Below are 17173 nucleotides of genomic sequence, written 5' to 3' on the forward strand. Positions count from 1 at the left end.
TGGGGTAAACACTGGTGTTGCATACACTGTTCATTCTGTCAGGTGTCGAGTATGAATCTTCGAAAAATGAAATGCAGATGGCAGTTAGGAATGTGGAGAATGTGGTCTACTCATACTTCTGAAACTTATTGCACTTTGCCTCTATGTCAAGGAATAATGGATGAATTTTACTGAAACAACAAATCCTCCAACAATAAATCATCAGAATGATGACCTGTTCTCATGTGTTATAATTTTACCCCTTGTAGTTGACCCACTTTTACGTTTTATATGGGCCTTGCATTCAAAAGTATTCACACCTTTATTTTTTTTAAGTCTTTTTCAGTTTTGCTATGTTGCAACCTGATAGAATTGTTTATTCATTTTTTTCTCATTAATCTACGTTTGGTATCACATGACAAAACGAAAACAGAATTTTAGGAATGTTCATAAATTTGCACTGTACGTTCTTGCTCGTTCCAATACATGGTTTATATTATATCCCAATAACACAGTGTTCAGAATACTGTCTGCAAGGAGATTTTTTTTTAATGCTCATTTCATCTTACTGTGTAAAGTGTTATTTTTGTCATTGATAGTTTTTTCACTAGCATTGGGCTGGGGTCCATCAGACATTCAACTAATTGTATCAAACTCTGAAATCTCATTTAAGATTTCCCCTGTAAAATAACCAGTTGTTCCTACTTCTTTCTTTTCCAAGGGAAACAAGTTTTATTGCAATACAGTTATATGACATCTTCAGTTACAAGTATATATTTTGCAGTCAATTTGTGGACAGAAAAAAAGAGCTTATGAGATATGCTTTGTTATAAGCTAATCCATCCATCCATCCATCCATCCATTTTCTATACTTGCATATTCCTTAATCAGGGTCACAGGGATGTGCTGGAGCTTATCCCAGCTCTCTTTCAGGTGGAATGCAGGGGTACACCCTGGACAGGTCACCAGTCCATCACAGGGCCACATAGAGACACACACAAACAAACAACCACACACACTCACTCCTAAGTGCAATTTAGAGAAAATTAGTTATCTGGATCCAAGAAGAAAGATGCATGCATGTTTTTGGACTGTGGGAGGAATCCAGAATACCTGGAGTAAACCCACAGAGAGAACATGCAAACTCCACGCAGAAAGGCCAGGTTGCGAACCACTCCTGATGTTGAAGACTGTTTGATTTTTGTTTGTGTTGCAGTCTGGAGGCAATTAACTGTGAATGCATCATTCAGGATGATTATGATGGGGTTTCTCACTATTTTCACAAATCAAACAATCAACACTGAAAGTCTATAAGGTATTTCTCTGCTTAGAAGACGTGACGTTTGTGCAAAAACCTGGCACAAACCTGAGAAAACTACCATACCCAGAATTCAAAGCAAGCAGGAGAACGCCCAGAAATGCGGTCACGTGATGGAGTGTCACATGCACAGCTGCTGTGTACGGGTTGTCAAACATAGGCGGCTTGGTCATTCCCTGCGGTGGATGGTGTTTAACAATAACAAGGTAACGTTACTGGAGCTAATTTATCGATATTTCAGCAGCAACGACTTCACAGAAAATATACAGGAGCAGCCGTAAAGTTTAAATGAACTGAGTGTATTATCAGTTCAGCTAGGTCTAAGGTTTGCTAGCTGCTGTAGGACACAGCCGCAAACGGCTTGACTGCATTGACAGGTGTGATAATGAAATCCTATGTAAAAGTGTGGTATCTAAGTAGTATTCAGCGCAGGGGGCTGACCGTGGGTCCGTGTTGAACTGGGGTAATCTTATCATCACCGGCTCCTTGTCCTCATTAACGTTAGTTTTGCTTTTCTTCCTAAGATCACCAGTTAACCATTGTCATACTTTCGTTATCAGGCTGCTTCAGACAACACACATTAAATAGAGTGACAGGGTCGTGTTTTTGCACATATCAGTCAGGACGAGCAAGTGTTGGATTTGCTGACTTTGAGCCTGTATGTCTGTTTTACAGGTCTCTGGTCATGTTTGTGTGAAGGTATGTACACTGACCTGGGTTGAATAGAGAGAACTCAGTTTGTATTACAGGTTTTTGTACTCAGCATTTCATATGTAAAGTCTGATGCCGATAATCAGTTCAGGTTATATTTGAGGACAGCGCTTCATTAAGTATCAGGTTTTGTATCTCAATGTAAAAAAAAAAAGTATCTTCTCAGGAATGAGGGTTTCATGAAAATAGAATCTATGCTTTAACCAAAACAACTGCTATGTTTCTTTTGTATTAATTTTCAGTTGTTTTTTTTTTCTAAATAAACTTCTAATTTTAAACAGTATTTGGTCACAGGATTGATCACTGAGTGGCTCCTGCGTCACACTGTCCCTGGTGATGAAAATCTACTTTCTCCTGACTGTTGTGGGACCGAAGACACTGGACACACATTTTCATCTGCAGCTGAATAGATCAGACTTTATGATCTTCTTTCTTCTTGGATCCAGATAACTGACAAATTTTCTGCAGTGCGTGAAGCTTCAGGGACCGAGCTACAACCCGTCGACTCATGGCGATCAACTCTGATGTTGAAGACTGGCGTGGAGTCGGCAGCAATGACTCTGGAGAAAGGGTGTGGCTTTTACAGAGTCCCAGCGTGGATTCTGTCCAGCACCTTGAGACGGACAGGAGGAGCGGAGGCGTGTCGTGTATGGGAGCAGTGTTCATTGTGGTGAATGCAGCACTGGGAGCAGGTCTTCTCAATTTCCCTGCAGCATTCAACATGGCAGGAGGAGTAACTGCAGGAGTGATGCTTCAAATGGTAAGGACATCTCAAGACAGAAATCTCCCCTTTACACAACCTCCCTTTGAACGAGACAGGTCTTCAGGGCTAAAAGCCTCTGCTGAGATGTGATGAATCGGGCTGCAACTTTTTAGTTTCAATTCATTTGACCAATCCTTTCAAGATCATCATTGCTGTCTAAAAAAAAGAGGTGATGTTACTCACTAAATCTGACCACCAGCCAATGCACAATGTAATACAGCTTGATAGAAAGAGACTGACAACTTTTGAAATGGATGTTCTTGAAAACATGAAATATGTCCAAATAAGCAACAAGTTGAAGTATGGTGGGCAAAACAAAACATACTTCTTTATAGTGAGCATTAGACTACACAGATCTTACGTTCAGGATTGTGTGTGTGTGTGTGTGTGTGTGTGGTTTGATCAGTGCACTGAAGTATCTCACTTCAGGCCGGGACAAATAGAAATACAGAAATCTCTCATGTTATATAATCTATACTGTAACCTCAACTGAAGCAGAAAGTTGTTATTATGTAGGACTCCATCGGTATGTTGGCAGTTGAACCGGAAAGATAAATACTGAAGTTATTGTCTGATTTTCTAAATTACAACATATACTTGCCCTTAAAACAGTTCTATGTTACATTCAACTTTTATGTTGTAATAGAAACTATAATGGGGAACTATAATACAACGGTTCTTGTTTCTTTGTGTTTCAGTTTATGCTGATCTTCATAATAAGTGGGCTGGTGATTCTCGGATACTGCTCCCAGGTACGTGCCGCTTCACTCTGACTCCTGAAAGTCTTTGTTTTCACCTCTTACTGTTTCACTTTGTTTCTTTCATTTCTCCAGCATCCACTGCAGCCTTTGTAATCTCAGAGCTTTACTCTTACTTCCAACATTTTTCCCTCAAACTTAATGGAACAGTGTTCTTACCATCTTTATTCTGTGGTTGTATTCCCTGTCAAATGCAGAGCTTTGCACTGCAGCTCAGACTTTCACTTCCTGGATGACTCAGACTTAGGCTTGAATGCACAGGGTGATTATGATGGGGTGTCAGTCCATCCATGTTAGTCATTTGAAGAATTTTTACACACTGACCCACCCACCTTAATTTACAGATGATATTTGTTCAGAGCCAGACAAATGTGAAGAGCATTGCTTTTAAATACAGACATATCCAGCTCTAGGATGAACTTTGTCTTTAATCATTTAAGCGTTACTGACTTCATGCGAATGATTGACTGACTGCACTCATCCTGTAGCTCTAAAACTAGTTCTTTCTCTATGGCCATACCTTGACAAAAGATGTTTACAGTCAACAGTGAGGCTTCTGCTGCACGTTCACTTACTGTTTGGATGCTATTCACTACAGAGGTCCCTCTTTATAATTTGAAAAATGGTAAGAAGTGTGTGTTCAGCTGGTGTACATATAAATCAGTTTTAAGCTGCTGGATTAAAGGAAATTGCCAGAGGACAAATACAGCAATGAATTTGACCCTTTCTTTTGACTGACCAGTTATCTACTACCTGATTTGGACAGTTGATTTAAATTCATGCTGTGTTAGAACTGCATCAAAATCTTACGTCACATGAGCTATATCAGCAGAAGCATGTTTCATTTCCTGCAGTGCTTGCTCATAAGAGATTTTTTTGGGTTTTTTTTTTTTTTTTTTTTTTTTTTTGTAAAGTGCCTTGAGATGATTTGTATTGTGATTTGGCGCTATACAAATAAATTGAATTGAACTGAATTTTCACAGTTGTAATCAAAGGAAAATTAAATGACTACTCTAGACACATGACTGACAAAATAAAAGCACTGTCTCTTATACCTTCTTCTACTTTTTAAAAGAAATTGGTACTCTGGTTTTCAGAAGTGCAGTATTTGTTAAATAGCAAATAAATGAATAATAATAATAATCTATTCCAACACCTTCATTGCTGAGTCCATCTGTCTGGTTTCTTCAGGTCAGTAATGAAAACACCTATCAGGAGGTTGTTCGAACTACGTGTGGAAAAGTCACAGGAGTCCTATGTGAAGTCGCCATTGCTGTCTACACCTTTGGCACTTGCATTGCTTTCTTTATTGTCATTGGAGACCAGCTGGATCGCTGTAAGTATCCTCCCAGCCAGCCTGTTTGATGCAGTTTCTGAGAGCTAGACATAATTGTCATTTTCTATATTGTTTGGTCACCTTTATGGACTTTTTAGTCCACCTACACAGTCATTTTGTGCTCTGCTTTTAGCTGTATGATTGTTTGTTTAGAACAGAGGAAAATGTCAAGAACTAGTAGTGTAACCATTTAACCCATCATATCAGTAACAAGGGCAAAGAGCATCAGCAATGACACCATGCTGCTTTTTGCTCAGTCAGTCTGTTCCTCATGTGATCTGCACTGCACTGAGACGCTGACGCTGTAGAAATCCTGCTCCTGTCTGCTTTTGGAAATAAACTGTGGCCTTCCACACAGGTCTTTTGAAATGGATGAATTAATGGAGTGCTTATGACTGGAATTTGATTTTAATCTTCTCCAACAAACTGCCTCCCTTTCTGCTCTCTTAAAGGTTTCTGTCATTCCTGTTTTTGTTGCAGTGATAGAAGCAGTGGCTCACGACACAGATGGAACAGTCAGCGGCCACTGGTACACGAACCGCAAATTTACCATCTTCGTTACTGCAGTGTTTGTTATTCTTCCTCTCTCCATCCCCAAAGAGATTGGCTTTCAGAAATATGCCAGGTATAAAATATTTATCAAGTCAGTTGACTCGCTCAGCTTATTTCCTCTCTGAGGATTAAAATCTTATGTTTTCTTAACTTGGAGTTGCTGTTTTGCATTGCAGCGCGCTCAGTGTGATGGGGACCTGGTACGTTACCATTGTGGTCATTATAAAATACATCTGGCCAGATAAGGTGACACCGGGCTATGTTCCCACCAGGTGAGCCCTGCACACCCTTCATGACGCTGCCAATACTTTGTACAACACTTCAGTAATTTTGTACACCAACTCACTCGAGCAGAAATATTCTCATCTTGCTTTGCCGAGTTGCTCAATCACTGTGCTTGTTACAGTTCTTCTTCCTGGACTGCAGTTTTCAATGCAATGCCCACCATATGCTTTGGTTTCCAGGTATTTCCTCATTTGAGAACATAAAGTAAAACACTTCTCCTATGGTCTGAGTTTAACAGTGCTGAGTTCTTTTTGTCTTATGCACTTCCTCCTGATCTTCCTACAGTGTCACGTCAGCTGTGTGCCAGTGTTCAACAGCATGAGGAGGAAAGCAATTAGACCTTGGGGCCTTGTAGTCACTCTCAGCATGATAATCTGCCTATTTGTTTACACAGGAACAGGTATGGTCAGTGTGCACTTTTAGTGTATACCCAGACATGTACTGTACACGATAACCTGTTGAAAAAATTATCATCTACAGGAAAGAGTGCTTTATACTGTAGGTATTTTCATTTTCATAACATTGTACATGATAAATTGTCTTATATGGTCAAAGATACATGCTACAGATCTCTTTCTGCAAGTTTTTGCTTCTCCTGTGTCAGGATCGTTCCTCATCGTAATGGATCTTAAAGTTTCTGTGTTACAATTTAGTTTACATTATCCACATATTATGTAGTGCTGTTGCAAATAACCTGGCTTGTCAATATTTGAAATAATTCAAATTGTAAATTGTGTTTGATCAGGTGTCTGTGGCTTCCTCACATTTGGCTCCAGTGTCAGTCAAGATGTGCTGATGTCATACCCTCCTGACGATATTGCTGTGGCCATTGCCCGTGCTTTTATTGTCATCTGCGTGGTCACCTCTTATCCCATTTTACACTTCTGTGGCAGGTAATGTCTTAGCAGCCAAAATATAATGCTTGTGTTTTTCCTTAGCCTGACCAACATTGGTTTAGCTTTTAGAATCTGAACTGTGTATTTAAAAAAAAAAAAAAAAAAAAAAAAAAAAAAGATTTGTCTTAATTTTTAAGAAGTATTTTTTCAGTGGTGATTGTGTGTCTTAACAGGGCAGTCGTAGAAGGACTTTGGCTGCGTTTTCAAGGTGAGCAGGTGGAGGTGTGTGTACGTCGAGAAAAAAGGAGGAGGATCCTGCAGACCCTGGTGTGGTGTGCCGTCACCCTCGTGCTGGCACTCTTCATCCCTGATATTGGTCGTGTGATCTCATTAATCGGAGGATTGGCAGCCTGCTTCATCTTCATCTTCCCAGGTTGCACTGTGCTCATTGTGTTCACTGTTTTATATTTCTCTGCAGGCCATATTTGAATGTCACATTATATAATAACCATGTATCTCCTACTTAATAGGTTTGTGTCTGATGCAAGCCAAACTATCAGAGACAGACAGTCGATCTGCCAGGTGAGACTGCTTATTGATAGATATTTGTTTCATCACAATTCTTCTACACTTATATATATTATGTGACACAGCCTTTTTGTCATTACCATTTTGATTTCACAGCCATAAGGTGTGTGTATCTAAGCCACTCTAAGTTGTGCCTCTTATATATCACCATACACATGAGCTATGTGCTCTTAAATAACGTGCAGTCTTATCAAAGCTTGTTTGTTCGATATTTAATATAATACACTAAGGCTGAATATTAAATAAATATAAAGCTTTGGGTGTTTTCTTTTCACATTAGACATTTGTGTCAATATAAAAAATGTTTAATACAGGTTGAAGTACATTTCCTTGGTCCTCTCTTTTACAGCTGGCATGGATTGGTGATCTTCGGTGTTTTCATGGTTACAATTGGAGCTTTCATCTTTGGCCTCACGACGACCAACTCCATCTATCAAGACATCGTAAGCTGAAAGAGACTGTTTTTTTTTTAATCAGTAGTGTCCTCAGTTTTGAAGACCGAGGGGGTGCTTAGTCCTGTGCTGCTATTCCGAACTATGGGATTAGATGGAGGAGCATCTCATGATACCCATTTAAAAGAAAAAAAAATCAGGACCTCTGTGGCATCCTGGCTTTCTGCTTAGTCAGGGAGTGGAGATGCCACTCAATACCAAGTGACTTCAGACACTTTGCTCATTTTATTTTCTGTGAAGTGTATGTTATATGTTTTTAACTTTGACTGTAATCATTCCAGAGGGAAAAGTATATGGGTATTCATGTCCTGTTTACAAGAGCTGAAGGACCTTGTAGAAAAAGGTCTTACAATCAAACAGATTTTTTATGATGTTTACCAATTTCTTTATCTTAACTTGCATGTAAGGCATGTTTCTAAACACAGAAATGGATACGCTGTGATTTTAAGCTCCAGACTCTGTCTTTAAGCTGCTGTTAGTTTATCCACTAATTATGAATTTTATCTGTTCTCCAATGGGAAATTAAACAGGTTCGCTCACACGCTGATGGAATCATGAGAAAGATATTAAGTGTTTTTAATCTGGTTGTGTTCACTTATAACTTAAAATGAACTGAAAATATGAGATTTTCAATTTTTGGACAAGGCCACAAAATCATTACAGTTAAAAATAGATTTAGGAAGGAATTTGAGTTATACGGCTTTTTGTTCTTTTTTTTTTTTTAAAAGACATTTTATAAAGTTGGAAGTAGTGAAATTATGATTTTATACACTGGCAATAATGTTAAATAATTTGCTACAAGTTTGTATAGAGTACAAGCCAATATCATGTAAGCCTGCAGGTCTTTAAACATTGAAAACCACAGGGTTGTGTTTCCACGGCACAAATCTGCAGTGTGTGCAAGATGAGTCGTTCCTTCACATTCAGGATAAGAAAACTTCAACTCTTTCAGCTCAACTCTTGACTCTTCTGGGGGTTTGAACACAACATGGTCTTTGAATGTATGGAAAATGATGTAACCTAAAGAGAATTCAGTTTGCACATATTAGAAATACTGAGGTTGGATTTACTTGAATCAGGCACCACTGCAGACAGTTACAACTACAAAAAGAGTTACAAAAATGTTTTTGTTCCTTTTTGACTCAAAACAATACTCATCACTACTTATCACTAGAGGTTGTGGACTTAGAACATTTATCAAGAAATTGAGAGAAAAGAGATGCAGTCCAGATAAAACTTTCTGTCAGCAATACAAAAGCTTTAACATTTCTTGGAATCATTTTTTTTTATTACAGATTGCTTTTATGTTTTGGTGTTTAAGCATTTGTGTTACCCTTTTAGTGCTGCAGACAACAATTCATCTGATTATATGAGTGGCTGTCATCTGCATTTATGGTTTCTGTCACTGATTTACAGTTACCAGGCTGGAAAGGAGGCATTTGGTAATAGTCATGTGTCTCTGCTGTCCTGAACAGAGCAATGACCTGTAAACATGACATTGATGGCAGAAATATTTTAGGGATTTACTTACAGTATAATAGATTTAGTACAATCAAGGCATGCAAATGAATCTGACAATCCATGTGTCACTGGCAGTTTAATAAAAAGACAAAATGACAAGTGAAGTTGCATTTTTCCAACAAGACAATACAAGCCACTATCGTTTTACTTACATTTTGCTGACAGTCATTGATTCCGCAATAACATACCCTGCTTTACATGGGTGCTGAAGAGAACAGCTTTATTTGATCATTTAAGTATTAAGTACCTGGGCGATGACTGTTCACTACATTGGAGTCGTAATGAAAGAGTTAAGCGCTCACTTTTTAAGAGGAGTTTTCACATCCATAGTGGTTGAACAATGTAGGATGTTTAGCATTGTGCTTAGGACTGTGATGTTTTACAAGGCAACAAGTAGCCAGACAGTTATTGCTGTATATTAACAATCATTTTCAGGTTTAATTTGTTTTACTAAAAGGGTTGTGTATAAAAGGAGTGTACTTCTGACATTCCAGTGAATATATAAACATCTTCAAAGTTCTAAATTTCACTTGAATTGTTGCAGTTCAAAGACAATGCAATGGAGAGCCAACACCAATTGTGCCATTAACGAAAAGCTCACAATGCAGGTGTGATACAAAGCACAAGTGCCTTAACGGTCCTTTTCCCACCTAAACTGATCTTCCCTGAGAAAAATGTTATATTTGTGACAGGTGATAAGTGCAGGTGTGTTACTTTTCCATCATGGCTCAGTAGGTGTCATTTGTTATGAAAGACTGGAACATATGGAAAGCTGGACCTGGAGCCCATTGAGGAACCATGTGACCGGCACCCTGAAACACAGGACAGTGCTACTGTATTTCACTGTAAGGACACTACATCACCAACCTGACACAGGACACTGAACTACACATTGGTACTTACCTTGACTGTGAGGAAAGTGATGTTTCCAAACTGTTGGTAGAAACCAGCAATCTGATCTTCATGAAGCCAAGACTGATACTCAGTGGTCTCCTGAGAACAACATTTATTAACAGTATGAAGAGGTGTACCTGGTTATGTTTAGTGGAAAAAAAAAAACTTGCTGAAGACAAAATTATAATAAATTGTACCAGTGAATCTAAGCTAACAGGATGGCCAGCATCTTGCCTAGTCCGTTGGAGGTTAGTAACTCAAATATATGGTGAATTTTTCATCTGTAAATTGGAACCATCATTTATTTTTCACCAGTGACCCAAAATACACCTCCCTGCTATGTGACGGGCAATTTGACCAAGGAGGAGAGGGATGGCATCATGGTGACCTGGCTTCCACAACCACTTGATCTAAACTCAAGATGGTTTGTGAAGAGTTTAGATCACAGACGGAAGCAAAAATAAGTGCAACATATGTGGGAACTTGTTAAGGACTGATGAAATAACGTTCCAGTTTATTCTCTCTCTCTCTCTCTCTGTACCTTCTGCAGGTGTCCCTGGTCCTGGAGCTGTATATTGCTGATGTGCAGTTACTGGCCCCACCAACCTGCAGTGTAATTTGTTGTTTATTGTTGCTGTTCTTTTCTCTCTCCTCTATCCACTCACCCCAACTGGTCGAGGCAGATGGCCGCCCAAACTGAACCTGGTTCTGCTGGAGTTTTTTTCTTCCGTTAAAAGGGAGTTTTTCCTCTCCACTGTCACCAAGTCTTTGCTCATAAGGGATTTGTTGGGTTTTTTGTAAAGTGCCTTGAGATGATTTGTATTGTGATTTGGCGCTATACAAATAAAATTGAATTGAACTGAATTATCTAAAGGTTGAGTCATGGCAAATGGACTTTCAGTTTTTAAGTCCAAAAATTTCACTACCCATCCAGGCGGCTTCATTAGTCTGGACTGGAATCTCCAATATATCTCCCAGGTTGGTTTCACTCCACCCCTAGAACCATAGGCTCACTAGTTGAGCTATGTAAATCAGGTGAGAGTCATTAGATCCATGCCCCTGAGTTGGTTTGACTTCACACCTGGCCTGAATAGGCTCGTTAGGTGAACTAAAGGAGTGAGCTCAGGTGAGGGTCATTAGGATCTAATAGTGGGCTCATGTAAAGACAGCCCTCAAAACCTGTGGCTACCCTAAGTGGGCTTTCAACAAGGCAACAATCTCTCTCTCACGATGCTGCAAAGTACCAGGAGAAACTGTGTGCAGGTCAAACCAGAGAACTGCTGGTTTAGGGGCAAAGGGAAGTGCTGCAAATAATGATTAGATTTAGGTTTGGTTCCCTTTGCTGCACTTTGTAAATTAATAAAAGCATCCCCTGTGTATCTTAGTTTCTTTCACATAGAAAATAATCCCAACAAAGAAAACTTATGGATGAGAAGATGCGTCCAAACTTTTTACTGGCCCTGTATATGTTTTTAAAATCTTTCCTAAAATTCCAGTTCCCACCTTCAGGCCGAGATCCTCCACAAACCACTGGTCTCCCAGGAAGTTGCAAGCCATGTCTGTGTCTCCGTTGTAGACGAGAACCCGCAGGCCCACAGAGAGCAGCTTCAGATACACATCCTTCACTGTCTGGTATAGAGAGGTGTACTGGTCTCCAACATCATCACTGCAATGAAGAAATAGAGTTCATTATCATCATGACCTCTTGTCATCATGAAACCACGCATATTTACATTTCATCACACATATTATAAATATATTGCACTACAATGTTTGCACCTTACTGACCACACATCTATACTGGCCAGTGCTTATTTTTGCTTTTGTCGCATACATTGTCTAATGCAAATATGCACTGGTCCACTTTTAACAGATATATGTAGTCTGAATTTTTTGTATTGTTTTATGTAGCACTCTGGTTCCTGGAGGAATGTTGTTTTGTTTCACTATGCACTGTATCCACTGTACATGGTTGAAATGACGACAAAAGCTACTTGACTTGACCTGGCATATTAGTAGAATCCACAGTTTAAAATTGAACTCTGAATTCTACTCTTTTTTTTTTTGGATGACATAATGTGAACACTCATTTTTAGTATAATATATACAATATACATTTTTAAACACTTCCATCCATCCATTATTTATACCCGCTTATTCCTAACTAGGGACACGGGGATCTACTGGAGCCTATTCCAGCTCTCTTTGGGTGAAAGGCAGGGGTATACCCCGGACAGGTCACCAGTTTTAGATTAGTTTGTTTTATATTCAGATTATCAAATGCAGTAATAGTTTAGCAATTAGACTTTAATTTTTGCACACTTCATTGTGTTGTAGGGTTCCAATTTTTGAATATACACAGGATTTTTAATTGTATAATACAGTGTTACATAAAACTGCATAGTAAAGTAATTGGAACCTCATGTATATTATTTTATTGCCTTATAAGCATATTCCCAAATACACAGCGGCTTCACAAAATAGAGACCTTCAATTTTGCACACTGTTGCAGAGTTCATTTAAAATGCCAAATTGCCATTTTTGCCAATGAATCTATAATCGGCATTACATAAGTGACATGGTTTTAAGTTTATTTTTAATTAAGAGCAATCTTTGACTGTCCTTGGTCTGCAAGCTTTGTGCACTTTTGCACCAGTGTACAAAAAGTGAAGCAATCTGAACTTTCTGAAATGACTGTATGTGTTAACCACGCTCATTAATACTTGATGCATGTAGTGTATTGATCACTGATGTCTTAATCATCTATTCACATTCATTAGTTTACTGTAACATACCTGCAGATGTCCCATGATGGCAGAGTATCTGGAATGTGTAAAGCTTTCCTCACATCCCCCCTGTTCAGCCAGTTTATCTGAGCTGTACTGTTAAGGCAGGGAGGGGTTTCACCCACAGCCACAAAGGACCCCAGTTCATCTAAAAACTGTGGGAAGATGTTTATCATTAAAACTAAAAGACGGTAAGAAAAAAAAAAAGGCACAGGTTCATGGGCAGCACTCCCCTACAGAGGGAAGCTCTCACCTTGTGGGTGTGTGCGTGACTCCTGTAATTCCTAAACAGAAGAGTCATGATCCTCTTGTAGCCTTTGTGGGAACTTCTGAGACCCTCACAATTCAAGTAAAGGGCATACTCATTCAGTCCGCTGTTATACACAATATTAAAGGCTATATTCACCTAAAGGGGGATAAGGACATGTAAAATTTGAAAGAGTATGCAGAAATTCCCAGTTAAATACTGTAGACATAGTGCACACATACTTTCTTCTTGCAGGCCTCTGAGCTGGAGTTGTAAAAGTTACAGATTCCCTTGTCACAGCAATTAATGTTCAGATCAGACCACAACCTGCACAGAAATCACAGCTTTAAAATGACCTCTCTGCATCAACTATGTGTAACTTTAACCTTCACCGTCAATCACCTCCAAACATAAAAATGCGACACTCCAGCTGCTTTCTGTTACAATAACTAATAGAACAACCACAAATATTCATATTTTTAAAATTTATCTTTCCAGAATTTGTGCAGTCCTTACCGTTTTAGTATACTTTTTTTGGTGATCATATTAAAAAGCACAACCAAAAAATGTTTAATGAAATTAACTTATATTTATTTAAATGAAAAGTCACAAAAATTATATTTAACTGATTGGACAGTTACATTTTCAGCCCTCAGAAACCATGTTTGTACACCAGCAGAGGGCAGCATAAGAGACTATGCATGTGTGCAGGGAAACACTATTAAAGTATGACTTTGTTTTTGTACATACAATATTTACTCATAGTAAAGCAAACAAGCTTCCTCTAGGAAGTGCCACTTACTGTTTTCCAAAGAGGCCGTGGTAGTAACCAAAGTAGATCAAGCTTTGGTCATTAAGAGCATAGCTGCTGAGTCCATTTCCCACTGCAAACCCCTAAAAACATGGCAATGTAATAAACATTTGGTAGGGTAGAAAATCAGAAAAAACATGAGACTGAAGTACTGTATTTTCCAGACTATGGCACTCTCAACTCAACTGATGATAAAACTGTACCACCCAAAAAAGTAAAAACATTTATATTAATGCTAAACTATAACTCCTACTGTAACACAAGTGAAAATGCTGCCCAAAAGAAAGAGCTATACTGCAGATTTCACACTGCAGGTAATAAAATATGCAGCTGAAAAAGTTTGGAGTGAGTACTGGCATTTAGGCAACGTAAGAGAGGAGGAAGACACGCAGCTTCATCTTCTCCTTGATGTTGGTGGAGTTGTTTAACTTTACTTGATATGGATGAATGAATTTGGTAATGCACGTCTGCTTGTTGTTATGCCTAGTTTACATTCTTCATAGGCTAATTGAGACTATAATTAGAAATGTGACTTATACACTGAAGCAACTTCTACATGTTTTTTTTCTGATCAACAAAGCTGTTTTTGCTAAAAGCGACTTATACTCTGGTGTGACTTAAAGCCTGGAAAATACTGTGTATACAATGTTTAGACAATACAATGTGTTTGAAGCACTTCACCTTGAAGTTGATTTTTGCAGATCCTGTTGCCACGCGTAAGCTGAGAGTTGGTGCATAAATTCCACCATAACTTTCTCCAAAGATGAAGAACTCATTCTGAGTGAAATTTGGGAACTTGGCAAAGAAACTCTGCAAGGCTCTGTAATTATCCTCAGCTACCTAATGGAAGAATATTTGAATTTCTTAAAAATACAGTCTGACTATTTCTAAGCAATTCATTTAACTCACTTAACTTACCTGGTCATCATCAGTTGCATATTTGTGGTCGTCAGAGTAGGAATATCCTACTCCTGCAGGAGATTCTATATACAGCATATTGGCAATCTTGTTCCAACTGAATGGGTTCTCATACAGTGTGGCCCCATCATCATTCACCTGAAAAAGAAAGCCAACAATTCCTTTTTGGAGCCATCTCATTTCAGTGTGCAGATGCAGTAATGCACATGGAGAGCATGCTCACGTGAAAAGGGCCATTCTCTGACAGGAATCCATCCAGTGAGCTGCAGCCTGGGCCTCCATTCAGCCAGAGCACCAAAGGGTCTTTGACTGGGTCCCTCTGGGAAGTCACAAACCTATAGGAGATCAGGACCACGGTTACATATGCCATACGGCACAATACAGTTACGTACAAAAGCTAAGCCATTCATGGGCAAATTACATTTTTTTTTCCTTTTCTAACTGAAAAGTAGTAAACACAACCTCTGCCTAAAACAAATGTTACAGATAAGCCGTTCTTTAACGTTAATGCACCACTACCTCTTATTTCCTGCACTTATGGCAGAAAATAGTAATTGTGCCATGTGTACAAGTTCCACCACCCTCTAAGTCAGTATTCATAACACAGCCTTTTGTAGCAGCTAAGAGACTTTCTATTCTTGATTTGAATTTTCACACACACACTTCCTATTGGTCGCATCAACCCCCGAGATATTTTTACTGTCTACAACACACTGCAGGTATTAGACCCTCTCCCTATGGAGATTTAATAGACTCATTCTCACATTAAAATAATGCAACAGTTGGTATTTTCCAGTGATTACACACTAATGATGATATAGTTATAAATACTACATTTCAGTGAATAGATCATTATGTAAGTGTCAAAAAACAGATTATTATCATTATTTTGCTGTCACGGCTCACAGCCTAAGAATGAATAACATTTCAGTTCATACCAAACTAGTACTCATTGGCCCCTGACTGAGGAAGAGAAAGCTGCAGAAACCAGTCCAACACATTTCCCTATCCTGTAGGTAACAATTTCTATTTTCAGTAGTGCAATAAGTACATTTATTCAAGCACCGTACTAAAAATACTGCTCTTTTTACTCCATTAAATGTATTTGTGAGCTGTAGCACATTGCCCGTTACGTCGTTGCGTTGGCTTTACTTAGTTAAAGGGAAATCAATTCTTCCACCACAGAGTCTTACCAATAATGGAGAAACTTCCCGGGCCGAGCCTGGAGGTACCCCGACCACTGTCGATAGTTGGGTTTGAACATCATACCTGGCAGGTGCGCCACTTCGTCGGGAGCATACTGAGCCCAGGAGCCGAGAGGACACAGGGCCAACAAACACAGCAGCAAACCTTCGACGAACATCGTTGACTTCTTCCTCACTTCCAACAAAAGACGCCACACGACTCCTCCGATCTGCCCGGGAGACAAACCAGAGTCCAAATCAGCACAACTTCCTCAGGCTCCAATGTCTTTAGCAGCAGCTCCGCGTTCACGCGGACCAGTACGTCATGTGACTGCTGTGAAAGCCACGTGACCAGCGTCTGACTCTACCCGGAAGTGCTAAACGACAACAATTATATCCTTGTGTGGAAGCAGGAGTGAGGTGTTTTATGTAGGTTTACAGTGTCGCTATAGGTAGCTATATAAAACCCGCAAACTGAGCTTTTTAAACTGAACAACTGGTGTATAAACAGACTCAGTAATCAAACAATATAATGGCCAAAAGTTTTGAGAATGACACTGCTGACTCAGTTTTTATGGTGGCAGTTTGCTTATACTCCAGAATGTTATGAAGAGTGATCAGATGAATTTCAATTAATTGCAAAGTCCGTCTTTGCTATGAAAATGAGAGTGTTGATGAGGACAAAGCTGGTCACTGTCATGATTGAGTTAGAATAAGAGACTAAAAGCTTTAAAAGGAGGGTGGTGCTTGAAATCATTGTTCTTCCTATGTTAACCATGGTTACCTGCAACGAAACACATGCAGTCATCATTGCGTTGCACAAAACGGGGCTGCAAAGGCAAAAACATTGCTGCTAGAAAGTTTGCATATTAATCAACCATTTATCAGATTATCAAGAACGTCAAAGAGAGACGTTCAATTGTTGTGAAGAAGGCTACGGAGCACCTAAGAAAGCCCAGCAAGTTGATTCAGCTGCAGTACTGGGGCACCACCAATGCAGAGCTTACTCAGGAGTGGCAGCAGGCAGGTGTGAGTGCATCTGAATGCACAGTGAGATGAAGGCTTTTGGGGGATAGTGTCAAGAAGGGCAGCAAAGAAGCCACTTGTCTCTAGGAAAAACATCAGAGACAGACTGATATTCTGCCAAAGGTAAAGGGACTGCTGAGGACTGGGATAAAGTCTTTACCTTGGATGAATCCCATTTCTGATTGTTAGGGGCATCCAGAATAAGGCT

The 17173-nt window shown here is 39.3% G+C and overlaps 2 protein-coding genes across 7 annotated transcripts; one reads left to right on the forward strand and one right to left on the reverse strand.

Annotated features, from left to right (window-relative positions):
* The first annotated feature begins 1421 nt into the window (after positions 1–1421).
* slc38a7 (solute carrier family 38 member 7) lies at positions 1422–9198 on the forward strand. Of its 6 annotated transcripts, none has more exons than XM_026320044.2 (13): positions 1430–1503; positions 1973–1996; positions 2303–2768; positions 3470–3523; positions 4721–4865; positions 5346–5490; positions 5594–5689; positions 5824–5881; positions 5988–6102; positions 6448–6595; positions 6772–6971; positions 7069–7120; positions 7476–9198. In XM_026320044.2, the coding sequence occupies exons 3-13, from the start codon at positions 2517–2519 to the stop codon at positions 7576–7578; spliced, it is 1368 nt and encodes a 455-aa protein (XP_026175829.1). In that variant the 5' UTR covers positions 1430–1503; positions 1973–1996; positions 2303–2516; the 3' UTR covers positions 7579–9198. The 6 variants fall into 6 exon arrangements, with proteins under 6 accessions (XP_026175826.1, XP_026175829.1, XP_026175828.1 ...); XM_026320043.2 differs by having other exon boundaries at positions 1432–1503; positions 2290–2768; XM_026320041.2 differs by lacking the exon at positions 1973–1996 and having other exon boundaries at positions 1422–1503.
* LOC113137979 (lysosomal protective protein) lies at positions 9159–16270 on the reverse strand. The gene is made up of 11 exons (XM_026320040.2): positions 15949–16270; positions 14979–15090; positions 14756–14893; positions 14519–14677; positions 13829–13920; positions 13269–13353; positions 13033–13185; positions 12789–12934; positions 11497–11659; positions 10003–10092; positions 9159–9911 (listed from the first exon to the last, which is right to left on the reverse strand). The coding sequence occupies exons 1-11, from the start codon at positions 16116–16118 to the stop codon at positions 9828–9830; spliced, it is 1392 nt and encodes a 463-aa protein (XP_026175825.1). The 5' UTR covers positions 16119–16270; the 3' UTR covers positions 9159–9827.
* Positions 16271–17173: the final 903 nt, after the last annotated feature.

This window comes from Mastacembelus armatus, chromosome 3, assembly GCF_900324485.2.
Source record: "Mastacembelus armatus chromosome 3, fMasArm1.2, whole genome shotgun sequence".
Taxonomy (NCBI): domain Eukaryota; kingdom Metazoa; phylum Chordata; class Actinopteri; order Synbranchiformes; family Mastacembelidae; genus Mastacembelus; species Mastacembelus armatus.